At 37.4% G+C, this 26,721-nt stretch overlaps 1 protein-coding gene across 2 annotated transcripts in view; it reads right to left on the minus strand.

Annotated features, from left to right (window-relative positions):
* col4a2 (collagen, type IV, alpha 2) overlaps positions 1 to 26,721 on the minus strand; it is a 95,071-nt gene that overhangs the window by 8,262 nt on the left and 60,088 nt on the right. The window contains exons 5-38 of one of the 2 annotated variants that reach the window (XM_036594658.1): positions 24,776 to 24,910; positions 24,550 to 24,594; positions 23,541 to 23,657; positions 23,284 to 23,352; positions 21,942 to 21,977; positions 21,796 to 21,849; positions 21,673 to 21,708; positions 21,521 to 21,562; positions 21,340 to 21,402; positions 21,100 to 21,144; positions 20,668 to 20,724; positions 20,536 to 20,571; positions 19,416 to 19,460; positions 19,265 to 19,316; positions 18,947 to 19,057; positions 18,252 to 18,395; positions 17,056 to 17,127; positions 16,632 to 16,783; positions 16,441 to 16,513; positions 16,233 to 16,339; positions 12,293 to 12,476; positions 11,823 to 11,879; positions 11,395 to 11,469; positions 11,014 to 11,112; positions 9,763 to 9,984; positions 9,352 to 9,513; positions 8,460 to 8,630; positions 6,267 to 6,410; positions 5,985 to 6,113; positions 2,321 to 2,502; positions 1,622 to 1,685; positions 711 to 785; positions 493 to 600; positions 260 to 367 (exon numbers count right to left, since the gene is read on the minus strand). In XM_036594658.1, coding sequence (XP_036450551.1) covers positions 260 to 367; positions 493 to 600; positions 711 to 785; positions 1,622 to 1,685; positions 2,321 to 2,502; positions 5,985 to 6,113; positions 6,267 to 6,410; positions 8,460 to 8,630; positions 9,352 to 9,513; positions 9,763 to 9,984; positions 11,014 to 11,112; positions 11,395 to 11,469; positions 11,823 to 11,879; positions 12,293 to 12,476; positions 16,233 to 16,339; positions 16,441 to 16,513; positions 16,632 to 16,783; positions 17,056 to 17,127; positions 18,252 to 18,395; positions 18,947 to 19,057; positions 19,265 to 19,316; positions 19,416 to 19,460; positions 20,536 to 20,571; positions 20,668 to 20,724; positions 21,100 to 21,144; positions 21,340 to 21,402; positions 21,521 to 21,562; positions 21,673 to 21,708; positions 21,796 to 21,849; positions 21,942 to 21,977; positions 23,284 to 23,352; positions 23,541 to 23,657; positions 24,550 to 24,594; positions 24,776 to 24,910 — 3,271 coding nt within the window. The remainder of the gene's footprint in view (positions 1 to 259; positions 368 to 492; positions 601 to 710; positions 786 to 1,621; positions 1,686 to 2,320; positions 2,503 to 5,984; positions 6,114 to 6,266; positions 6,411 to 8,459; positions 8,631 to 9,351; positions 9,514 to 9,762; positions 9,985 to 11,013; positions 11,113 to 11,394; positions 11,470 to 11,822; positions 11,880 to 12,292; positions 12,477 to 16,232; positions 16,340 to 16,440; positions 16,514 to 16,631; positions 16,784 to 17,055; positions 17,128 to 18,251; positions 18,396 to 18,946; positions 19,058 to 19,264; positions 19,317 to 19,415; positions 19,461 to 20,535; positions 20,572 to 20,667; positions 20,725 to 21,099; positions 21,145 to 21,339; positions 21,403 to 21,520; positions 21,563 to 21,672; positions 21,709 to 21,795; positions 21,850 to 21,941; positions 21,978 to 23,283; positions 23,353 to 23,540; positions 23,658 to 24,549; positions 24,595 to 24,775; positions 24,911 to 26,721) is intronic. The other variant, XM_036594741.1, reaches the window with a different exon arrangement.

Raw genomic sequence — 26,721 nt, forward strand, 5'->3', positions numbered from 1 at the left:
CAACATAATCCCCAGAAAAGGAATTAGGAACTCAGTATGACTGACTAAAAATGATGGAGCTTATATTCCTCACAAATATACTAGAGTTTAAGTAAAAAGAGTATTATTTGAAAATGCTCAGAGAAATACAAATTCATGAAAATGAATAGGTAACTCTAAGTGAATAAATGTAACTATTTACTTCCCACCTTATTGAGTAAAGAAAGGAAGAACCAATTCTACCACTCCTGTAAATTAATTGGTATTAGCTTAGACATACCTTTTTGTCCAGGATGGCCTGGTTTACCACTGCCCCCTGCCTCTCCCGGCACTCCTGCCCAACCCTTAGTACCCTGGTTTCCTGGAAAACCCTGTAGCCCTTTAAAACCTGCCAAAAGAATGGAGGTGATCCAGTTGTGCTGTCTGTGAATTAGTACGAAACAGACTAATACATAAACCAGGATCCATTGTTTTATCCACTCAGAGTGATTCATCACAATTGAATTCTCTTACCTGGTGCCCCTTCCAGTCCAGGTTCACCTTGATACCCTTTCATTCCTTCAATGCCATCAAAACCAGAACTTCCTCTTTCTCCAGGCCCACCTGGAAAACCCTTATGCCCTGTACAAAGCCCAGTAATTCCTCATTATTAGCCCTCCACCACTGCTGAACTCATAAAAGTTCTCTAGTTCTTCTTGGTCAGCTCATGAGTAGAAAGTTGAATGCCTTACCTGAAGGTCCAGTAAGACCAGATTCCCCTCTTGGTCCTGTGGGTCCAGGGAGGTCTATGGTATCACCCTGGTCACCTGAAGCATAACACTCTCAGTTAGCAATTATCAGCTGCCAGTAACTACTTTGTTCGGTTTTATCAGAAAATTGGGTTTTCCACCAGGAGGCACTACATTAACCCTTTAAAGTCGGTTGAAGTTGGGTACACTGAAATTTTACACTGAAATTGAAACTGAATTGGCTGAGTTGTGACGTCAATCCAACATTCACCATGGCCAAAACAAAGAAGAGGACAGCCAATCAACAGAGAGTAATCATATACGACTACTAATGATAATTTAATGGTCATATATATATATATATATATATATCAATGAATACCACTTTAATGAGGTTTACCCCTGTTGGTTATTTTACTAGTATTACTAGTCAGAGGTCATTTCACTTCACACATTTGAATTATTCTTAGTCTTTTTTACTGATTCAGCCTTTTTCGGCAGGCAGGTTTGATGCATCTTATAAGAAATTAAACCAAATTACGATTTAGTTTGCCAGGCAACTGTTTAAAATTCTGGCCATTTATTGTCTATTACACAAAAACATATGATTCAAGCTTATCTAAGGGAAAGATTTTAATATTAACATAACACACACCAAGTTCAATTTTATTTCTCTTATGGGGGTCACTTTCCAGGTCCCATGTCCCTTGTCCGGGACCCTCACAGCCCCCTCAATTTAACCCCTGGCTCAAACAACCCCAAAATTGGCAAAAAACAATAAATGACACCTAATTACTAGCTAATAAGGTATAATAATCATCTCACAACCTCCATGTGTTTTATCAGCTGAATGCCCATTTTACACTTGCAATGACCATACCTCTCACATGGCATATGTAAAATCTCAAAATCACCTTTGATCCCCTTGAGTCCAGAATCTCCTGTTGCTCCATATGCACCAGGTGAACCTTTCTCCCCCTGTGATATTAATAATGACATCAAAGACAAATTTCATTGATGTAAATTTATAGGAAGACATAAACATACATTAGAAAGCAGGGTGAGATACAGTGCTACATTGCAGTGCTACCTGATAGAGTGCTACATTAGAGGCTAATGTAGTGCTGTAGTATGGATAATGGTGGATTGGGCCAATTCTAGTCTGTGAAGTCTGGCTCTAAAAGATTCTAGCATTACTTAAAAGAAGGCTTACCCCAACCCAACACCAACACAAACTGACTGCTGTTATCAGTAGCTGCAGACCTGAAACCCATGCTACTAGCCATGATAAGTTTCTGTAATGCCATACTTCTGTTTCTTTACTATGCCCTTTAAAGGATTACTTTGTAAAGCCTAATCACATGATATGCTTAATTGTAATGTGTAACAAACAGCTTCCAAACTGTTAGTAACCCCATTTGTGTTGCTTTAAATATACATAAAGCTCAACTTTCTAAGCAGTATTACAACTAAATGGTCACTTATAAAATCCATCTTATAAATGTAGTACTTAATGCATAATAATTGTACAGATTTTGCCTTCAGAGACAGGTTGGTGTGGGAACATAACCAAAAAAGGTGCACATACATGCATGGGTTTTGCCTTAACTTACCCGGGGTCCACTCATTCCAGGAAAACCAGGAATTCCTGGAGTTCCTGTAGTTCCCGGCATCCCCTTTTGCCCAGGTAGTCCCTGAGCTCCAGGAGATCCTTGTACACCCTTATCATGGCTGGGTTCTCCAGGTAATCCATGATGCCCCTCTTCTCCTGGAACCCCCGGGTAACCTTTAGAACCTGGAGACCAGAGCAAAGAAATAATAAATACTCATTTAAAGAAACAGACACTTTTTTCCATTCCTCAGGTATGACAGTTTCTGCAAGTGGTAAAACAAATATTACGACATGCATCTCCTTCAACATGCAGCTTTTTGCAATGACGCAGGCAGTTTATAGAAATATAGAGCCCTATTTCTGGGATCATAACATAAAAAATAAAATAAGATAATAAATAAATAAATAAGATGCAAAGTTTGGATGTTGGCTTGTGTGGGTTTGGAAGATATATTATTGGCATTTTTGTGTCCGTTGACACAGGAAATAACCTGCAAAAAGCAGATATATTTCTAACAGGCATGATTAGGTATTCTGCAGCAATATTCAATCAAATCAACTCCTAAATAATATTTTCATAATGGCAGTGTCTCACATGGATATGCATCATTACATATATCAGTATGTCATTAATCCTATATATAATCTATCCTGTATATAGAACAGATTTTACAGCAGTAATTTAGTGGTAAAATTAACAGGCTTACTGACAGAAAGTGCAACAATGCATTTTCTGTCTTCTTGCGTGTGTGTAGGTGGTGCTCAAAATATTTTTAGATGGCAGTAAATTTATTGACTCTGGTATTTGGTTCATTAAAATCCCAGGCCTATAAGCCTTATTATTCAGTAACTACAAGGACATCAGTGCTAACTGAGTTATTATTGGGTTGTAACAGTGTCACATTTTAGTGGTACATCCACAAAACCAGGTTGGAAGTAATAGGACAGCACTTTATCGTCAGGAAAATAACATTTCGGCCCTGCAAGTGGATTTTGGGTGGGGCGGCAACATAAGCACAAATTTGGTCTAAGTGCTGGTAGATTTTGAATGTCACACCTTTTGTTATGCAGTGCAGGTACTTTAATTTCTGGCCATAAAAACAGAAATGGGGTGAGAACAGCCCTGTTTTTACATCACTAAACTGAACTCCCACCCATGAAAATTGAGCCCATATGCTTGAGTTACATTGAGTTATTAACAATAGCAGGGATTGGTATGAGATTTCTGTGCTTTCAGTTGTACTTACAAGTTCTGATGTTTATAGCTGCTCTAGGCAGAGCTAAACTGCTGAAAAAGTGGATGTATGTAAATTAGTTGTTTTTTGCGACTGATGAATTAATACTAGTCTGTCTTTGGAGCTTAGTTGCCTAATATGGACTGTATGGAGCATTGAATGAATGGTCTTATGATCTCAAAACTTTATCATATTAACATACTAAATCAAACTCTTTTATTTCAAACAAGTGAGGCCCTTTAACAAATCAATCTATAAACCCATTAGTTCAAATGAATTTGATTATTTAGAAATGCAGAAACATTCTGCTCTATTAAGCTAGTGTCAAATGTGACATCCTCAGAAATTCAGTGTGCAATGGCAGGCCCATGTGCCCTTTGCTAGCAAGGAAAACAGAGCTGCACTAGGAAAGCTGTCCATCTTCTAGGGTGCTGAAATCGTCCTAGAAGAGAAAGATGATTTTAAGCATGTATGTTTTAGAGCAGGCATTCTCAACCTGCGGGCCAGTACTCTGGGGAGGCACTAGTTCATAGTGGTCATCAGCGACCTGAGTGGTTAAACTCAAATTGATGAAGCGATCCTAAAGAAACATATATTAAGTAAGGTTTGTTATTATTGTTGATTGTGACGACACTAATCCAAAAGCCCTCTGAGTGGAGTGTGGTTGGGCTATTTCAAATGAATCACAAAAGCCCTCACAACTAAAGAGAAATCTCGAGACAAAAGGCAGTGGGGAAATTAGTGGAGTATTTTCCGTTAAAAAAACAAGGTACTGCAGCTCCAAATCACAGTCCACACACACCTTGTACATTTCAATTCTTTTCGCTTTTTCCCCTTTTTTTAACATATCATGAAATATATATTTATTTTAACATGTTATGTTTTTTAACATGATTGCAAATTTTGGTTTCCGTGATTGAACTGAACTGATGATCTGATCTTTTCCCTGGTTCTCAGGTTTTACTTAAAAAAAAAAAAAAGAAAATTGTATTTAAAAAGTTCGTTTTAGTTTTCCTATGGGCTGCTATACTTTGTCATTATAAATGGGTGGGCCTTGGGGTGGAAAAGGTTGAGAACCCCTGTTTTTGAGAACCAACAAACATGTGGCCATCTGCAGGAACAATGAGACAAGATATGGCTGGCCTCCCTTTATCCTCAACAGCTGAAGTCAGTCTCTTCATCTGCCTAGCTGCTACAGGAAGGCCATAACAGACATGAAGAGGGGAGTGGTGGATGAGACTGATCACAGTTATCTCTCGCTCTCTGTGCTTACACACGCTGGAGACACAAAAGCTAAAGATGTTGTTGGTGTACAGTATTTTTTTATAGTATTTTAGTATAGTTTGTACACAACTTGGAACACTGGAACACAACAGTAAGGGATGCATTTCGTCATGTGTCTCACTCACAGTCAAATTACAAGCTCATTGAAAATTTTACCGGATCCACTTACCATAAAGATGCACTTCGTAGGTCTACAATTACAGACTGTAGTCCACCTGTTTCTCTGTATAATTTATTATCCCATCTTTACCCAGTTCATCAATGCTTAAGATTCTCACAGGGCCACCACGCAGCAGGTATTATCTGGGTGGTGCATCATTCTCAACACAGCAGTGACACTGACGTGGTGGTCATGTGTTAATGTGTGTTGCGCTGGAATAAGTGGATCAGACAGCAGTGTTGCCAGAGTTTTAAACACCTCAGTGTCAGCGCTGGACTGAGAATAGTCCACCAACCAAAAACATCTAGCCTGTGGGCAGCGTCCTGTGACCACTGATGAAGGACTAGAGGATGACAAAAACTGTGGATGAGCTACTGTCTCTGACTTTACATCTACAAGGTGGACCAACAAGATAGGAGTGTCTAATAGAGTGGACAGTGAGTGGACACAGTGTTTAAAACTTTCAGCAGCACTGCTGTATCTGATCCAGCGCAACACACACTAACATGCCACCACCACCTCAGTGTCACTGCAGTGCTGAAAATGATCCCCCACCCCAATAATACCTACACTGTGGTGTCCTGTATCATGACCACTGATGAACAGGGTAAAAAAGGGACAACAAATTATGCAAAGAAACAGATGGACCACAGTCTGTAATTGTAGGACTACAAAGTGCACCTAAATGGTTAGTGGAGCTGATAAAATGGACAATAAATATAGATACAAGGTAAGTGTACCTAGTAAAATGCTCAATGAGTGTGTGTGATAGGCTGATGCAGATTTTAAAAATGTGATAAAGAACACATAAAAACTTCATTCTACATCAGGCATACATACAGTCCTTTGCAAACGTTTGCAGAGGGGCTGCATCACCTGCAGCACTTTGACTCCTTCGCACAACACTTTGTGAGTTTATGTTCAGCCTTTGGAACTGTCCTTACAACTGGTAATTGCTGCAGTAACATACACCAGAGAGCACTTACCTCGCGGCCCAGTGAAACCTGGATCTCCTTCTTTTCCATGGTCACCTTTTGTGCCTTTCATGGTCTCTTTCATATGTTCCATTTTAATGGATGGTGGTTCGCCTGGAGGGCCAATAAGCCCTGGTTCACCTGGAGAAAGACAGTAACCACTCATCAAACTTTCAATCTCTAAGACTGAATTTGTAACAGATGAATAAAAAAATAAAACAAATAAAACAAGTCAAAGTGCATAAAACAAATATTGTGAAAGAAAGATAAAATTAGGGTAGCAAGCAGCCTAACCTTTTATCCCCTTGTGGCCACTGAATCCTTTTTCTCCTCTTACGCCTGGAAAGCCAAGGTCCCCTTTTTGTCCGGTGATGCCCTTCAGACCAGGATTCCCAGGCATTCCTGGAAAGCCTGTCATGCCCTGAGAGCCTCTCAAACCTGCAGAGGGATATTAGACAACATATCAACATTTACGTCTGCAACATTGGTTCAAGACCTGTTTGCATATTTGTGTCAGACATGTCCAAATGTCCAAAAAGGTAAATTTTAAGGGAAAGGCAGAAATGTTCTTTACTTTTAATGTAAGCTAATGTAAAATTTATTTATTCCATGTATTTCTGAAAAAAATTGAGATTTTTTTGCTTCAGTATTACTACACATCTGTCTTGAGAACAGCTGTAAGAGGATTGTGCAAAAATGTGTTTCATTTGAACTTAGTTATTTATTTGACCACATAAATAACTATAAAACAATAGTGTTGGATGTGATCAGGTGCTATGGTATCACTGTCTTGATTGGCTGTTCTATGAACAAGCAAACAAAAAAGGAACGTAGGTAAAAATAAAGGTGCCAGCTTTAGTTGTGAAAAATACATACCTTTCTTCAGTAATAAAAAATATGTCTCCAAGTGGATTTTCATTAGAATTAAAGTTACTCAGTTACCTATTTGATTATATAAATAACTACACTATATGGTATGTGGATGTCCCTCCTAATCATGATATTCAGGTGTTTCACTCTCATTCATTGCTAACAGATATGTAAAATAGCACACAGCCATTCAATCCTGATAGACAAACACTGGCAGTAGAATGGATCATACTCAAAAGCTTGGTGAGTACAGCACTATCATATACAGGCTGCCACCTTTGTCACAAGTCAGTTAGTGAAATTTCTGCCCTGCTAGGTCTTCCCCAGGGAACTGTAAATACTATTACTATGAAAAGGAGGCATCTAGGAGCAACAACAGCTCAGCAACGAAGTGGTAGACCATGCAAATTCATAGAGGGGCCACAGAGTGCTGAACCATGTAGCTTGTAAAAATCTCCTATCCCCTGTTGAATCACTCACTACAGAGTTCCAGACCGACCCTGGAAGCAACATTTGCACAAAAACTGTGCGCTGGTAGCTTCATGAAATAGATTTCCATTGCCGAGCAGCTGTGCACAAACCTAAGAACACTACGCACAATGCAAATTGCCAGGTGGAGTGGTCTAAAGCACAGTGCCACTGAGCTCTGAAGCAGAGAAAACATGTTCTCTGGAGTGATGAATCATGCTGATTCATATCTGGCAGTCTGATGGACAGATCTGGATTTGGCAAATGCCAGGAGAATAATACCTAGTGGAAAGCATAGTGGCAACCGTAAAGTTTGGTGGTGGATAATGGTTTGGTGTTGTAGGGCTCAGACCCTTAGTTCCAGTGAAGGGAAATGTTGATGCTACAGCATACAAAGAAATTTTAGTCAATTATCTGCTTTCAACTTTGTGGCAACAGTGTAGGGAAGGCCCTTTCCTGTTCCAGCTTGACTGTCACCCTGTGCACAAAGTGAGGTCTGTAAAGATATGGTTTGATGAATTTGGTGTGGAGGAACTCCAGTGACACTGAATATCTAAATTGGAATGTCAATTGTGAGCCAGGCCTTCTAGTCCAACATCAGTGACTGACCTCACAAATGATGATATTAATAATGTTGCTTTTTAGATCACAATACAGCAGGATAACAAAAGAGAAACAAACACTGGCACAAGCAGCCAATCAGTTTTTGTTAGATAGTTAGTTAACTAGCTAATTAAGCTAACAGACTGCAACCAAATAAATATTATTAAAATAGACCATGCTCTATATACTTCTCTTGTTCTTCATATGTAAACTTTTTAAAAATAATAGGGTTTGACGTGAGCAGGTGCCATGTTATTGCCATCTTGAATGGAAATTATATTTTTTTAAAACAATCATGCATGTTTCGAATGTATTATTTTGTCATATAATAAGCATAACACATTACACACACACTATATATATATATATATATATATATATATATATATATGCACATGTATTTGTGTGTGTTTTTTATGCACTACAGCTGATCCAAATAAATAATAAACAATAAACATTGTAATAATGTGATGGTACAGTTTGTGGTTTTTCGTAAGTGAGTTCGTATGTCTTGCCACTTGTAAAGTAATGTGTCCAAGTACTAACCTTTAAGTCCAGAAAGACCAGGCCGACCAACATGGCCAGGTTGTCCTGGATCTCCCTGAAGCCCAAGTTCACCTAGTCCAGCATCACTTCCAGGCTCTCCACTAATACCCTTCAGTCCTAAAGAGCTAGGGGGACCACTGTCCCCACGATCACCAGTTTCTCCACTGAGACCTGTTAAAGAAACGTGAAAGTAAATCTTGTAATGTGTGTAGTTTTATGAATCCAAAACAGTTATAATTCAGTTTTATGAATTACGAAATTACGACATATTCTATGTGTGCACTGTTTTCCAAGGTCTGTTTATCCCTTAAACTTAAACAGACTGATTTTGCCACAGTACCACTAAAACTGATATATGTAAATCAAATCTGTTCTGACTGGCTGCCCTCGATGGCTAAACTGCTATAGGCTGAACAGGTGGATATATGTAAATGTGTTGGCTCTTGTGACCAATTAATTAAAAACAATGAATCCAAAACCGATACATGTACTGGGGAGTGAATGTCATGTTTTGAAATTTTTTACCTTTTTTACATAGTACATCAAACTCTTGTGTTTAAAAAAGCAAAGAAAATATGGTTTTCCATAATGTGAGAAAAGACTTGAGTGAACTGACTCTCTTCTCAGTCCTTATACTCAGGACAAGAGTCTGCCATGAGCTCTACCAAACGGTTAAGCAGACAATTAAGGGTTAAGTGATAGTAATGGTATATTAACTTGTGATTTATTTTATCTCTCCATTTCTTAAAAATACAAGACCCAAACTGATTCAGGAGTCTTAGGAACTGATATACGTCTATTCATTCATGATTTACCTTGATTAGAGACTGCAGTATTATTAAAATACACTTCATTATTCCTTGATCATGAACATTTTCGTTACTTGTATTACCTTGTTGCCCTATGTTGCCTGGAGGTCCTGGGGGTCCTGCTTGTCCGGGTACCCCAGGGTAGCCAAATATTCCTGGTGGTCCAGGTTTTCCTAACTCTCCTTGTAAGCCTGCAGGACCTACTTCACCCTTGAAGCCAATCATCCCAGGCATTCCCTCCATTCCTGTATACCACACCACCATGACAATTAACTCTTAGAAGTTGCCATATTGTTATACTAACTTATGTGCACTAATGTAGTATTGATTGAAAGTCTAGAATCCACATTTTTAGAATGTCTCTACTTGTTTCAATGAGCTACAAGTGAGAAATAATTGCTATACAATTACAGAATTCTTATATTATTGTCAGTGATAACTGCAATGGGTAACATGCTCCTAAAACGCAGACTATAATGTAGTCAAAGCCTCACCTGGATATCCACTTGTGCCACGATCTCCAGAGGGTCCTCTGTTGCCTTGCTGTCCGGGTAACCCTGGGTCTCCTGTGGGTCCAGAAGAACCTTCTAGAGCCTTACCTTCAGGACCCTTAAGCCCTGGCTCACCATCTAAGCCTGGCCTACCGGAAGGACCAAGATTCCCCTCTGGACCTTTAGAACCAGGACTGCCCAAGTCTCCACGAGGTCCAATGAAACCTGTGAGGAAAACAATAAGATAAAAAAAGTGTAAAAGGCAGAAAAACGTAGTAAGACAGAGGCTACCTCCAGAGTAGACATGCAGATAAACAATTAGGCTGAAGTGAAACCTGAATATCCTTGCTGTCGTGACAAACCTCATATCTCCAAAGTGGTAATTTTATAAGAGAAGCAATAAACTTTCTTAACTTTGAATTGAAGTTAATGAAACAAGATTTTTTTCCATGCCATTTTCGATCATTTCCATTAATCCATTCAAACAAAAAAGATACAAGGTTTTGTTCTGTTAAAGACAATGTAGTTATGGTAATGTACATAAGCAGGTAAACCTTTTATACATGCAAAGTAATTTGATAGTAAGTATTCGGGAAAAGGGTTACAAGTCAAAATATCGGAAGGATTGGATGAGACCCAGTACAATTCCCTAGAAAGTACTGGGCAGGTCCATATACGAACAGAAGCCAATATATTACTTGAAATGTTTCTTCCATTGTTCTCCATTTAGCAGTTTTGTTTTCTTTGTTTTCTAGAGCAAGGCTTTCACTCTCCTCTTTGACTCCGTGATGCTTTTCTTTAACCAGTTATGCTTCATCACAGACTGTATGTTTAAGTAAGCAAGGGGGAACAGTCATTAAATTGAGGCATTAAAGAAACTAAACTTTAAAATGTGTAGAAGTATGTTCTCTGTAGAGGATGTATTAACTTCTTTTCGTTTATAAAATCATCAAAATATGTAATTTTTTGGGGTTGCATAATTAGTTATTATAGGTTACATATTTTATATACATTTAGAATGATATTTTTTAAAACAAAAAAAAGTAATTATTTTTCTGGACTGTCCTGTGAAATGTGGGACACTCTAGTCTGAAACTTGTGGCCGCAAGAATGGCAAATGTGAACATGAACTATCCGTTAAAATACTGTTTGAGGGCTGCCTGTTTGAGTGATGAAAAGCCTGCACATTATCAGTAAAGGTATGCTGATAGTGTCTCAGATTTTGAGTATGAAGTACTAATAAAATCATCTCACCCATTGCTCCAGGTGGTCCTCCTCTGCCCTGGTCTCCTTGCTCTCCCTTAAGTCCCACTCCTCCACTAGGTCCTGCAAACCCTTTAGGACCAGGTACACCTAGAAAACAAAGATACTGTCAGTTTGATGTAAACGTGGCCATAAATATTAGAATATTCACATCAGGAAGTAAAATGTGAACATATACAGTACTACACAGCATCTGAAGACGCGATATTTAAAAAAGTAATTTATTTGGCCAGTAAGTGGTTATTTGCTCAAAAAATATAAATATTCAAATAAATACAAATGACTTTAATACAATACATAGTGATTTTATGTATTTAAAAAATATTATTTTATCCATTTAGAGTGTACTGTACAGTACACTGTATCTATTACCTAGAAATCCTGGCAATCCAGGGGGTCCTGGGGGTCCTCTCTCTCCTGGGGGTCCTGGTAGTGCCTCACACTCCCCTGTAGAAACACCAAAGCCAAGAGCTAAGTAGTGTCAAGGAAAAAGACACAGTGACAAAGGACACAGATGCTACAGTAGATTTGCTAAATGCCTGCTTTGCAAAAACAACAAAAAAAATATCATCACATTTCATCATGCCAAAGTCAGATTTGATCCATTGTTTAGTGTGGAGCAAAGCACAAAACATCACAATATGTCCCAAAAATAATTGTGTCTGTGAATAAAAATCAAATAAGGAAAGAGGTTAATAATGCCCAAAGCTTCATTAACTGTGAACAAAAGAGTGATGGCAATGCAAAGAAGCACTAAGATAGAAGAAGAAGAGTTCTTAAGAGGGAGTTTGTCTCGTCACCGTTGCCACTTCCTGCTGTATTCCACTGGCCTTCGTCTCCGCTTGGACTACAGCTTCCTTTAAATGGCAAGCAAGATATGATGAAAGACAGAAGCAGACAAAAAATACAGTAGACAGACAGAGACTGAAGAAGGCTCAGTTAGCAGCTGAAATGATTTTCTTTGAAGAATATTCCATGATTTAATAGCCCATGCGTTTCCTTCTAGTGAACGCCAGAGGAAATTCACATTCTCCAGGAACTCTCAGATACAGAACTTTTATCTCAATCAATAAATTATGTAAAAAGTTTGAAAATAATTTTGACACAAAACTACAGAGAATTTTTGAAGAGTCATTAACTTCAGAATATCTAACCCAAAACAGCATACGACAGAAAACAGTGATGGAACAGGGAAGAAATTAACAATACAGTTAAAATACACATTAAAGAATGGAAAAATGAGAGGGAGAAGAGCAGAGAGAGTACATACCTGGAATACCAGGTAGGCCTGGAGTTCCATCATAACCACTAATCCCTGGATCTCCAGGAGAACCTCTTACACCCTTGGCTGTTCCAAACACTGGACCTGGTCTTCCTGCAGGCCCGGCAAAGCCTGGCAAACCCGGCCTGCCTGCGTAGCCCTTCTCTCCAGGCTCTCCAACTGGACCCTCTCCCTGAAAAAAGTACAGGAATACAGCACATGGTGTAGTGAGACTAAAGTACTATGCATTATCTGCTCATAAGAATGAAGGGATGGACTGGCAATAAGGAGGACTGAGATGATTCCCTGAGACAGTGAGAAAGAGAGAAATGTATGGTCATTTGTAATATAGACTTATTTACAATGAATGGAGACTGCAGGGGACAAATCGCATGTGCCTGGAAAACACAGGCATGCAGGATTGGCCATTGGCCGATCACTCAAATGCCGCTGCCCCCAGAAAAAAGAATAATTATAACAACCGGAAAAATTAAACCTTGAAGGATAGCTAAGGAGATGGAGAAAACCCCTGAAAAGTTGGAGCGGGGAGTGATAAAAGGGCCAGATGTATGTATGAGCGCAGCCGCAGTGCAGAATGTGCCTTCATGTGACTGCAGTAAGTGCTGACAATGCGTCTGAATTCACATTCGATTTACAAAGACTGCAGCTTGTCATGCAAACTGTGTGCAGCCCCGCCCACTAACAGTGCACTTGTGAGGTGCAGGTGCAGGATTTCACAAAGAAATCACACATCACAGAGCAGATTTACAGCTTTTCATCACCAGACAATATAGTTTAATTTCAGCTGCATTTTATTAGCTTTTCGTAGACCATATTATGCTATAATTAAAATGTAAATTACTTAGTAAGAATTATTAATAGGCTAATTAGTCCTTTAGATTTTAGTTGGTAATTAAATGGTCTGTAACAGTCAGGTTCAGTGTAGCATTTTTAAATTATCATTTTAAAAAATCATGTTATTGACCTGTTGCCAATCAACCTCTAGGTGTTTTTTTAGTATTAGATAACTTTACCAGCCTTTTGTTGCCCCCGTCTCAACTTTTTTTGAATGTGTTAGCATCAAATTATATCAATATAATCAATATATTTTTCAAAAAACAATAAAATTTTTCAGTTTCAATATTTGACTTGTTGTCTTTGTACTATTTTCAATTAAATATAGGGTTCAAATTATTTGCACATCATTGCATTTTGTTTTTATTTACATTCCACAGCGTCCCAACTTTTTTGGAAATGGGGTTGTAGTTACTAAATCACTAATTTACTAAGTCATAAATTCAGTGATTTTGTATTTTTTGTTTCATTCTTTATTATATTGTACATGTTAGTCAAACATTTTAAGACAAAAAACATATGTTAAAACATAAAGGAGTCATAGCAATGTGCTGATTATATATTATTTATTTATTCAATAATAATATTGCCACAAAGAAGTCTGAAGAAAACAGGATTAATTTTTTGGTTTGATTAAATTGCAGGGATACTGCAGAAAAAAATTAATCAATAATAATAATAATAATAATAATAATAATAACAACAATAATAATTATAATAATTGCATGTAACATTTCCATTCCTAGTTCATAGCACTAATAAACAATCATAATATGGCCACATATAAATTCAAAACATCTTTTTTTGGAAATTCAAATAAATTCATATAAATAAAATATATTTGAATTTTATAATGCATTTATTTGCCTTTCTGTTTTGTTTTTAAATTGCTAGTGTCTGACATTGTCTACTGTTACTAAACCCACTCATATCATAAACATATTTTTATGTACTTCATTAAACTAGCTGAGTTTTTCAGAAGAGGTTGAGATTGAAACAGTCTACATGAAACAGTTTACATTTTCATTTTGTAGCAGAGATGTGCAGGTTGCTTGTATAAACTACTATTTAAAAAATGAAATCTTGCTGAAATACTTTTTTAAAAGCTAAAATGTGTTAAGTTGGTCCCGGTGTGACACAAGTCTCAAGCTACTTCCTCTTTCTGTACCCAAACAAAACAAATGTCATATTTTTGACCTGCAACAATAACTTCATCCTAAGAGCTTAAATTATGTTATTGTATTAGTAAATATCATTTCAGTCTTATCAACACCTTTTTAAGACAGAAATTTATACTGGTTTTAAAAGATGGAGAAAAATACATGTAAAACCAGATGTCGCAAGCTCCTCAAACTTTAATAAATTGAGTGGAACATGTAATCAGCTGCACTTCTAACATCTCCACCCCTTTTTTGTGTGAGCCTCCAGCATTCTGTGCTGCCCTCGCTCAAATGCATATGCATAAAAGAGAAAAGCACATTCTGCGTTTTTTCATTTGCATTTTACAGAATCTGCACATTTAAGCTTGCGTGACAGTTTTGCTTATAACGTGCGTCTGAAACCTCTGTAAAAGGTTTAGTACATTGGGCCCAGAAAGTTGATGAAAGTACATGAGGAACTGCAGGGCCAAAGTGCAGAAGGGGTGAGTTAGCCAGTTCATTCAGTCTACTTGTACACTAAGGCTACTATCAGACTTTGGCTAATTAACTAGCTAGATAATTAGTGTGTGTGTGGGGTGGGGTTGGTTTGCAGGTCGATTCCTGGGGAGGAATCACTCTGGATGTAGTGGGATGGTCTAGACAAAAGTCCAGGGCTGAACTCCAACCTATTGATGATGCTTCCTTATCAAGTATTTTTCAAACAATTTTCTGTAAGTTATCTTTTTTCTGTAAGCAATATTTACAAGTGCGTAACATATCAGCAGCTGATATTATTCACAAAAAAAAGAACAACGTAAATGCCTTCAGAAGTTACAGATTTCCTCACATTTCCTCACTCAAATATATAGCATAGAAATACCACTGCAAATGAGTCCTACAATAATAATAATAATAATCTCATATTCATAAAAATGTATAATGATGATCAAAATTATATAATTATTATAACAACTTATACATTATTATAAATAATACAAACATGTTTTTTGCTATAGTAGTAACACACTTTTTCTGGTCTACCACCTAGGGCATTTTTAGTGGTATAACACTGCTAATTTGCAAGTACATTTTTCCCCATTTGCACTCTGTATTTAATGACAATGTGCAGAGCAGATATGACTGGATATTACTGCAGCACATGTAACCATGCCTGTTCATAATGTATTTATTCTTACCCAAACCCTTTTTATAACTGTGTGGCTGAAAAAAAAACACAACAACAAAACCAACAACAACAAAAAATCACTGCCTGCACTGATGGGTGCTTTACTTTTGCACTTTGTGCTGTGATCATGACAACAAAGCTCTTACTCACATTTAAATTAAAGTTTAATTCATTAGGTTTGGAAATATCATCACGAAAAATGTTCTTTAAAGTATTCTAGGTCCAGATTATTTAATACAGTATAATTATAGTCAATGTGTTCTAAGTGTTTGTTAACCACAATACACCATGGAAAATGCACTAACACTTGTTATTTATGCCTTTTGATGATATTTATCATGAATTAATTAATTCATTCTTTATGATCTCACAAATCAAAAGCTGGTTTGCAGCTACTGTATGTCACACACTTAAACTAAGAATAACATTTCCTGATCCTCAGAAACATCTCCTGGTTACCAAACCAACTGATAAATGCAAATGTCAAAACTAAAAGCTTGCTGAATTTCATCAAGAAAAACGATTTCTCTCAACACTTTTTTTAATAAAATAAATTCTGGTTGTTTTTTTTTTATCAAAAGATAATTTAACATTAATGAATATACTAAGGTATTTGTAATGAATAACGCTTTCAACTAGTATTCCACCAATTACTGATGGACGCCATTAATCTCTCTTCCAAAATCAATCACCATCTGATTAAAATGAAGACAGGTGGCATTCAGATTAGTGTGGTGTTTTTTTAGGAAGATAGTAATGAGGAACTTACAGGTGGACCAGCAAATCCAGGGACACCATCTATCCCATTACGTCCAGTCTGGCCAGGCTCCCCTTGCTCACCTGATATGCCCGGGTCTCCTTCATCTCCAGGCGGTCCTGTAAAATATACACAGATAGTCACCCACACACACACACACATTAAATTTCTTTTCTTTGTGTATTAATTGAATTCATCGCATGTTAGATAAAAAGGGCACCTTTCTCTGTAACCTCCACGCGTACTCCTTTAAGTCCCTTCGGTCCAGGAGACCCTGTAGCACCTGGAAAGCCCTGTAGAAAGAGAAAACTATTTTAATTTTTAAAGATTTCAAGTAGTTGGCAATGAAACAATGGTCTACATAGCTTTTGGAAACCATCTTCTGCTTTTACTGTAAGGCTAGGTACTTACAGGCAATCCAGGGTTTCCTCTGGGTCCTGGCTCTCCTTGATCTCCCTGCTGACCCCACTCTCCTACCATGCCATCGTCACCAAGACTGCCAGGTAAACCCGGAGATCCAGGAGGAGAGGTCTGGGCTCTGCATTCACACGGACCATGGTCACCTAATAAGATCACACAAACATAATTATTTAATGTTAACTATGCAAAACATGATGAAATTTCACTTCTGAACTAAAGATAGAGCACACTTATGTCTAAAAATGCTAACAATAAAGGGATCTGAACCGCCAAAAAGAAACAATACGTCAAATCATGTTCTGCAGTGAACTTGCATGAAAACACAAACACAGTCTGCCTTTGGCCAGCAGTCCACCATGATATTTCAGGAATAGCAAACCAGGAGCTGAAGTGAGTCTGCAGTTGTTGGTCGTACCTTTCTCCCCTTTGGCTCCTGCATTTCCTGGACGTCCACGTGGTCCTTCAGGACCTCTGAAATGTTCCTGCCCTGTGGTCAAAAAGTATTAGTATGCAAATGTTTGTAGCCATCAGACCTCCCCTCTATGTCAAGGACAGTTTATTACTTCTCTGTCTACCTGTTGGTATACCTGAAGCTAAGAACATTTTTTAACCAGCTCCAAACATTATATTGTTACACATTTTAACTCCATTGAACATCAAATAGTAAGTTAACAGAACAGTTATTTTGTGTTTTAAAGCAAGGCGGGTAGCAGAAATATAACAATGTTTATCAGGCACAAAATTACTAAGATGGAATGCTTTGTTGATTTTAGGCAACAGGAGGTTTACTGAATGACTAACACTTAAATGATATAGATAAAATGTTTCCCTGTTAGCAATCATAAGAGGGGTTTAAACAAAACTAGGTTCTTACATAAGGTATGCTTAATATGGTTTTATGATTTACTTCATATACAGGCTTCTGCCTGGCCCCACCTATTAAGATTCACAGTGCATACTAGGAACACTTTAATATCTTAATGCATTAATTACATAAGTAATACATAATGCCTTCCCATATACATGCGTTTGGCAAATATTTTACACTAGCTTTGAACACAGCTCAGCCAATCTGATTTCAGATCCAGACATACTCGTTACAGAATTGATTTTTTGATTGTGCTTGATTTTAGGCTTAGCGATTACTCACTGACCAATAACAGTTGGTTATTGGCCAAAAAAGTGCCAAAATTTGAATCCTACCAATCTCAAAAATGATACTATTACATAAGAATGAAGAACAACTGAAACTTTTCTTATTTATGCAGTAAAAGCACCATATAGCATTAAGACAAATTAAATGTTCTAATTAATCTAGTTAATCAATCCTCCATCATTCCACTACTTCATTAAGGGAGCACAGAATAGCCAAGCTAGGTATTGGATGACAACTAATAACAATACTGGGCTGCCTTGGGAGAGGTTTGTACATGATAAAGCTAACACATTGGCACGTAAAATCATAAATCTTTGTATTACTGTTCATTTATATTCATTCTACAATTAGCATTTTTTGTGATCAATTTTTTTATTTGTTTCCTGTTAATCAAGCAGCTCTTTATCACAACATTACAGAACTGTACAGAACTTGCTGAGCAAGTCAACACTTACATGATCCCTTGGGTCCAGGTGGCCCAGGTGGTCCTGATTGTCCGTCAAAGCCTCGAGGACCAGGGCGTGTAGCTGGGATCCCAGGTTCTCCAGCCTCACCCTTCTGTCCCTTTATGCCCTTGGGTCCGAAAGGGCCAAATATCTCTGTGTAATAAAAGACAGTGCACTTGAAATGTGTACTTGAGATTCATATCATTAATTGGAAAAATTACATTTTAAATAATTAATTAATCTCTATTGTCTCATAAGGTAAAACAAAGCTTTCAGGATGAAACTTCTTATTCTAGATGCTTCTATTCCTAACCAATTGATAAATGACTCAATAAAAGTCTTATAAAACGAAGCTATTGGCTTGAGCGCCTGAAACCTGCTAAGTTTCCACAAAACAACCTCTGTTGTTCATACTCATAAATTCTAGGTGTATTTTGGTCAAAACATTATTATCAATGACGGCATGAAGATACTTGCAGTGTACTATTTTAATCAGTATTTCCCCCAATCACTGTATGAACCCCTTTAATCTATTGTCTAAAATGTAACATTTTCACTACATCTTTAGTTTTAAAAAACTAGCCCTCACACCACTTCACAAACTTGTCCACATCTGAACCATGACTATCTTCCTTATCTTAAAGTAGACAATAACTGATAGACTGTCTAATAAGGGTACGTTGGGCCTTAAACATTTTAAATACCTATTTGCTGGTCCACAACATCACGCCCCTGGGGGCCTGGTGCTCCTTTAGGCCCTGGAGGGCCAATATCTCCTGGTGGCCCATGTTCTCCTTGAGGGCCTGGAGGACCAACTAAGAGAGCAGTAGAGAGAGCAAAACAAAAAGTTCAAAGAGTTAAACCAGAGAATGATATAATACAGAGAAAGGATGCTTGTGCTTGCTAATTCACAAAGAGCATAACAAAAATAACGGAATAATCTAACAAAATAAGGGGACCAAAAATAAATTAAATAATTCTTTAATAACAGCACTTTGAGAAAAAAGTGTGAATTCTACTACCTCCAAAGGTACCAGATGTATAGATCAGTTCTCCTGCGTCTCCTGGCTCCCCCTATCAAAGAATTGACATATCAGCAACATTTTGTTCAACATTCTGTACACCTAGAACTCTCATAGTGCTATAGTAAAACAGTAACAATAAAACAAAGACCTTGCGCCCTGTCTGTCCTGGAAAGCCTGGGTACCCCCTGTCACCCTGTGTGGAACAGAGAAACAGAATAACACTTATTATATTATATTATTATATTATTTTGGAATATTTGTACTTTATGCAAGTATCGCTGAAATTGAACACTTGAAGTAATACTCATTTACATGTCCAAAAGAAAAAAATAACATACTTTTCACTCCTTATGTTTTTTTTGGACCTTCTAAATACATATTCAATTTGTAAATCTTGCCAATCAGTCAAGTTCCAGTGCTTTTAACACTGTTTTTTATTAAAACTTTTAACCAAATTCATATTAATGTAAAATGAAATTGTTCACAACTATCCTAATTTGTCTTTGTGCATGGACGAGTACTGCTCTTTAGTTACCACATAGCACACCACCAAAAAAGAGACTTAAAGAGGAATTACACTGATTTCTCAAAATTTCTGCATAATTAAATAAATAAGCTTTATACATTCAGAGTGGTTTGATCTGTGTCGCTCTAGAGGAACTTACCGAGTCAGAATTGCCTCTAAAAGCTCCTTCATAGAAAGTTATTACATGAAATGAAATGAATGAAATAAGCTGCCTGATGCCTGAGGTATAGTTCTGTGATAAGCTTTTTGTACTAAAATGTACTAGGTCAAAAGCATGGGGTACATGCAGGAAACTGAAAGGTAATATAGTCACCAGAGAAAACCTATTTTTTCAGATTTTCCACTATTTCGCCATTATCAACATACAAAAACTCAAAAGATATAAGGTTCACTGGTAAATAAGATGGCTATATTTGCACTGTAGACATCACTACCCCTGGTTCCTATCACCACCACTGTAACACTGTGTACAAATGAACCATCGCATCACGTCAAACCATTCTGAATGACGCTGTTTACACCTCACCAACTGAATTAACCTTTGACTTCATCTTTTAGAGTGTTTACTTTTTTACTTTTATATAGTTGAATATGTTTAAATGTAGATAATTTTTACTTTCACTCAATTTTTTTGGCTTCACACTCACTTTTTATTGAAAAAGATTTTGACAAAACACCCATAATTTCACTTAACGACAGATCTGCTGTACTATTTCACCAATATTGATACCAATTAACATACCTTTGCTCCTGGCCTTCCATTTCTTCCTGGTTCTCCCTAGAAGTAATTCAATATTTCTAGTTAAAACTATAATGGAAATCAAAGCAAACGTGATAATTATTGAATATTAAAAACAGCATAACAAGTGAATACCCGTGACCCTGGAAAGCCTGTAATGCCTTGCTCTCCTTTGGTGTATGCATATATATCCTGCATTAAACATAAAAAATATCAGTGAGAAAAAGGTGATAGATCATTAAATCACAAAATTAGATATATTATTATATTATACACAACATAATAATTTCCTGAAATTAACAGAAGAAAACACAGAGCTTCTGCCTGCTGGTTCAGCTGTATTATTATTATTTCACCATTAGGCTTTATCAGCTGCATTTATGCATGACATGTTCTAGATAAATCAAGATTATTATTTTTTTTACTATTTTTATTATCACTATTATAATAATTATTATTATCTGTTTACTATTTATTATAGGCAAAATTAAAAAGGGAGGGAAAGTCCAAGCAGAAGAAGTTTATGTAAAGCGATCTGATGTTTAATCAAGTGCAGTGGTGACCTACCCAGTCTCCTCGTTCACCTTTCACACCTTTCTCACCTTTGCTGCCCTGCAGAAGAAAACACAAACAACTGATGAAAAAATGGTACAGTACAAGGCCTCAGCTATTTTACACTTTACAACACAACACTGTGGCTGCTGTGCTGGCTGTAATATGGCAGCTGTTCACAAAACTCTTTTAAGAATCATTTCATGGTTAAACTCTCCAGAAAGCCTGGTAAAACACATGATGCCTCAGACTGACCTGGGTGGGCAGTGTGAGTGGTCCTGTTGAGTTCCCTGGTGGTCCTGGCGCTCCAGTTTCGCCCTGCAGTTAAAATAAGAAATGCAGTTCATTTCCAGTAGATATTTTCATCAACATCCCTATCCAAAGGAGCTGTTGCGTCCTATGGGCTCATGCACTACAGTGACGATTTTTGCATTACCTGTGCTCCTTTTTCTCCCTTCAGGATTACAGGGTCTTCACCCTGCAAACAAATGCCATAGATTCTTAAATATTCCCCTTCAAACATAAATATTTTCAATTTTTAATTTTTCAAAGCAGACAGATTTCTTCAGTTTCATCATGCTGGCTTACCGGTGGACCTGGAGGTCCGTGATCACCTTGTGGACCCTGCAGTAGAAATGTAAGACGTCAATAAGAGAAGTGGGGATGTGAAAAAGACATATCTATGAGTATGAGTAAACACATATTACTCACCCGAGGACCTTGAGGACCTGGCCGTCCTTGATAGCCTGGCCTTCCAGGAACGCCCTTAACAAAAGAAAAACAAAACAGTATTTTAAAAATGCATTGATCATTACCTTAAATATGTCTGAGAAAAATCAAGTGTTTTTTTAACTCACAGTGACTCCTGGATATCCTGGTGACCCTGGATCTCCCTATGTCAAGACCCAGAAAAATGAATTAAAACCAATCATTTCGCATATGGTTGAGAACTGAGATAAAATAAAAGAAGTATGTGCAGCATATATAATGCATACATTGCGGTCATGAAAAAGCCTTGTTACTCCTGTAACCCTTTGCCTTGTGTCAAAATTTCATGATGAACAGACCGACAGAAATGGTCCAGGATTACTTTAAAAATCCTACTGCATTAGCTTTCATTATGAGATAAGGATGTTTTTCCTTTTCCTGTAAAGTTACAGTTCAGGAGATACAAGTTTTTATTCTAACAGCGACAACATAATATGCACAAAAATGGCAGTGTATAGCAATATTTGTTTGTCCGTGACTGTGTTCTAAGACTGTATGATGTACGTAGAACATCTGATGAGCACTAAAGTTGTTAAAATTGTATATTGTGATGATGAAAAAAAAATCAGTAGGTGTTTGACTGGATGTACACAGTGTTTTTTGCCGTCTAATTAAGCCAATCAGCATTAAGTGACACATTTATAAAGCAATATTTGAGCATTTATGAACAACCTGCGCTAATAATAACATCATCATAACATTATTAAGTAAATGACATATTGACAAACTAAACTAAACTGATGGACATTTGGTTCATTTATAACACTGTTATGAAGCATCATTAGGCAGGTAATGAAACTCATAAGGCAAAAAGCAATGTCATGTACTAAGTGACATAAGCTGTATAAAAAGTGTTGCTTTTTAAAAACATTATTTAATGCTTTTGCATGTGTCATGAAGTCACTTTGTAGGTAGCCTTCAAATAAATGTTACAACTGATATAGTAATGACAATGTTTTGTTTCCTAAATGCCTTTTCCTGCTGCTTATTATAAAGAACATCAGTATAAACTCTGTGTTAAGCCAAAAGTACAAAATCTATTAAACACTACACGCACTTTTGTGAACATCTGCATCACACATTTTTGTGTATTGTAAGGCAGTTGGAAAAAGATTTTTCTCTATCAATCATTCTACTGAATTATTTTGAAGTCAGAGACGAATTTTGAACTTTTAACTGACTAAAATCTTTTTGCTTTGAGTAACCCTATACCTTAATTTTATTAACTTTATTAAAACATATCACTACTTCAGTAACTTATGAAACTAATACAGTAACTAATTCAGTAGGATGTTCCATATTGGCAGACCGAATTTTAAACAATGGTCATAGAGGTTTGGTGTATTCTCCCTGATGGTAGATGTTTGTTGCGGAACCCTGCTGTTGATTTATGTTGCCTAACATAGATTACTGTTTCTGGTCTTATCTCACCCGAAATCTCTCCATGTAAACCGATATTTCCAGAGGGTCCCCCTTCTCACCCTTCCTTCCTGGCTGACCCTGCAAAGAGAACAGGAAAAGATCAAGGTGAGAAAACTGTAGAGAGAAAGTCTGAAGCATATAACAGTAACGTAACAGAGAGAAGGCAGAATAAAAGAGCAGCTGTGGTCACAATATTCAAGACAGACTTCAGTCGAAGTTTCTCCATTTCTTTCTAGTTAAAAACATGCAGTACATGTTCCACATACTGGGTATCCTGGTGCACCATCAGATCCTCGCAGTCCTGGTATTCCATCATCTCCATCTGCTCCTTTACAGCCATCAGCACCAGGTTTTCCTCGAGAGCCTGCCTGTCCTGGGTGACCCTGTGCATAGAGAGAGAAGGTCACACAAGAAGCACAGTGCATCTTATCTTCAAAGATTACTTCTGAGTACATATCATCATATCAAAACTAGTGAGAGTATCGGGCTGATACCAGGTACCAGTATCAGGCCAACATCAGCACAAAATGCTGGACTGGATGTCAAAAAGTTAAAAAGAATTAAGTTGATCCAATCCTGCAACAAATCTAACCTCAAAAACATGACATGTCATGTTGTTAGCTGTGTATTTCTTCTTTTGGGGGAGTATATGAGTAGTTTGAGCATGACAGTCTACACTGTAAAAATGGTTTGTCAATTCAAACAAAAAAATTACTTTGTGTTCTAACAAAAATCTTTTTATTATACAAATTTATTCAAGTTGCTTTTTACAACATGAAATAATTTAACGGATTGTTAATTTGCTTTATCCAACTCCAACAGATACTTTAAATCAAAGAATGCAAAGAAAAAAACCCAAGGGCACACCTAGAAATACCCCAGTACGGGACTGGAACCCACAACCTTCTGGTTGCTGGATCACCTGTAAAGGGTTTATTATGAGGCAACTGACTTTTATATTGTTTATAACTCAGTTGCACTTCTACAAAATCATTATTTTGTCCAAGTATATGCTACTTTATCTTTTATTTTAAAATGTGTATGAACCAAACCAATTAGTGTTGCATATGACTGAAGCTCTGTGGAATGAAGCCATGAAAATATAAAAAATATTAAAAATATATATAAAGTTTAATAATGGGAATTAGAATCAGAAATCATATCAAACCTGAAAATATATGTATCATCACACTTGCAGCAGAAATGCACTTTTATTTTTGCCAATGAGCATAAACACGTGATATGGTGTTGTGAGCATAAAAAAATCCCACTTACTGGAATACCATCAGATCCTAAAAATCCTGGAACTCCTGTCATTCCCTACAGAAAAAAAACAGCACAGAGAACTGAACAAATCTAAACTCATCATATGTCTGTCATTTATAGTATCTGTACAGATCTGACCAGGCACTGAAAACACTGCACCACTTCATATTAGTATAATTTAGATCTGCAATAATTTATAATAAATAATAAAAGCAAAGCAGGTCGAATTACATACCAGTGATCCTTTCGGGCCTGCGTTGCCTCCCTTGCCCCTGTCACCTTTCTCTCCTTTAGAACCTGGGAGACCAGGCTCGCCCTGACGTCCTGGAGGTCCTGGAGGACCTATAGGACCAAGTGGGCCTGGGTGACCCTATGGTTGAGATAAAGAAACATGTTACCCTAACAGTAAAGTCCCTTTACTGCTGCTGTGTGCTGTATGTTAAGTTTTAGAGAATGTAGAATGTCATGACAGGATTCATAATCATGCAAAAGGACACAACAGGATGACGTTAAATATACAGTGAATTTTGAATGCATGAAAGACGGACTTACCTCATACTCAGAAAAAAAGAGTTAAAATAGCCTACCAAACTATATACAAACACTTTGGTAACAATAAATAGATTACAACACCACAAAAAAGAATATTTTATTATTCATCTAATGGTCATTATTTATCAAAGCAATCTAACCACTGGGTTTTCTTCCAGATGACATTTTGACCACTAGATGGCAGTATCCTCACATGAATTATTCATGCTCCACTGATGTTGCCATCTTGTGGTTTCAAGACAACATTGCATTTCTAATCTGTTATTTCTCCACGCACAGTCTGCACTATTGTAGTTTTCTCACCGTCTCCATCTGCTGGTGGATTTCTGGAACACAAGGGATGGGCCTACATATATAAGGTATGTGACCTCAATCTAAACCTCTGGCACTGAAAAAATGTCAAAAGCACATCAGTGAAAAAGAGTGTTTAATTACAAAACTTCTTTGCAGCTTCTACAGCACTTTGCCAAAGCCCAGTATTATTTTGTAATGGTAGGACTGCTTTAGAGCTTCAGTGCACAGGTTCATGTGTCAACCAGCCTGAGTGGGGTGCATATGTGCTGTGACTTGCAGTGTTGTGTGATGGAGATGTAGTAGCCCACTCCTCTGATAGAAGGCAGTGATAGCCTGAGCTTCTGCTATCTCGAATATGCAGTTCAAACTCAGCCCGTCCTAATCTGTTCCTGCCAGAATATGTACACACGCACAGGCAGATCAGAGCTGCTGTTAGGGCTGGAGGGAAGAGAAGACGAAGGGCACGGTTCTGTGTGATGGAACAGAAAGGGCCGTAGAGAAGAGCTCCTGCACACAATATGCACCTCCATCAACAAGCTGCAGTACAGAAAGTGTCATCTCTTGGCATGCTAAATATAAAAACTTGTTATAATATGAGGAACAGCAGAATAACAGTAGAAGGAATGATGCTGCTTGTGATTCAATATGCAAACTTTTCAAAAACATTCTGCTGTGTGATGCTGATGTAGCCTATTGACAGAACATAAGTTCTGGTTATCTTAGATGATACTTCAAGTCCTTAGGAAAGACATGTACATTAATACTCCAATCTTTTTCTCGAGTTGTTCTGGATACTGAGCTTACACAGATCTAAGGGGGGCTTTTGCTGCTTGCAGTTTTTTCAGCCAGCCAATTGTCTCTTTTTATCGAAGGGTGGGATTTTCCCCATAAAGAAACGACATGTTGAGCGTTACGAGCTTTCCCATGAATTTTTCAACCAGTTACTGGTCTCCATCTTTTAATGTCCCTGCTAGAGTCCAATGGTACTTTCCAATGGGCAGTACGGTAATGCACAGAACAGTAACACATTTGTGATCCCACATATTGCTGGTATTTCAATCACCATGTGACCCTATTATAATGAAGTACCTGTGCTGTTTTCTTCTTGCCAGGGTGTCAAAAGTACTGAACAGGGACATACGGGTGGAACTATCGTGCAGGCTAGATTGATCAAACACAATTGTCACAGAATCCTCAGAACCCCTCGATACTTTAATAAGTACCACTGTGCAATGGGACATGCACACAGTTACTTGAGCAGGGTACAGATACATCTGTATTCCAGTACCATGCCGTACCACACCATGCAGTAGAAATTATTTATAATAGACTCAT

This window comes from Colossoma macropomum, unplaced genomic scaffold (genome assembly GCF_904425465.1).
Source record: "Colossoma macropomum unplaced genomic scaffold, Colossoma_macropomum, whole genome shotgun sequence".
In the NCBI taxonomy this organism is placed as follows: domain Eukaryota; kingdom Metazoa; phylum Chordata; class Actinopteri; order Characiformes; family Serrasalmidae; genus Colossoma; species Colossoma macropomum.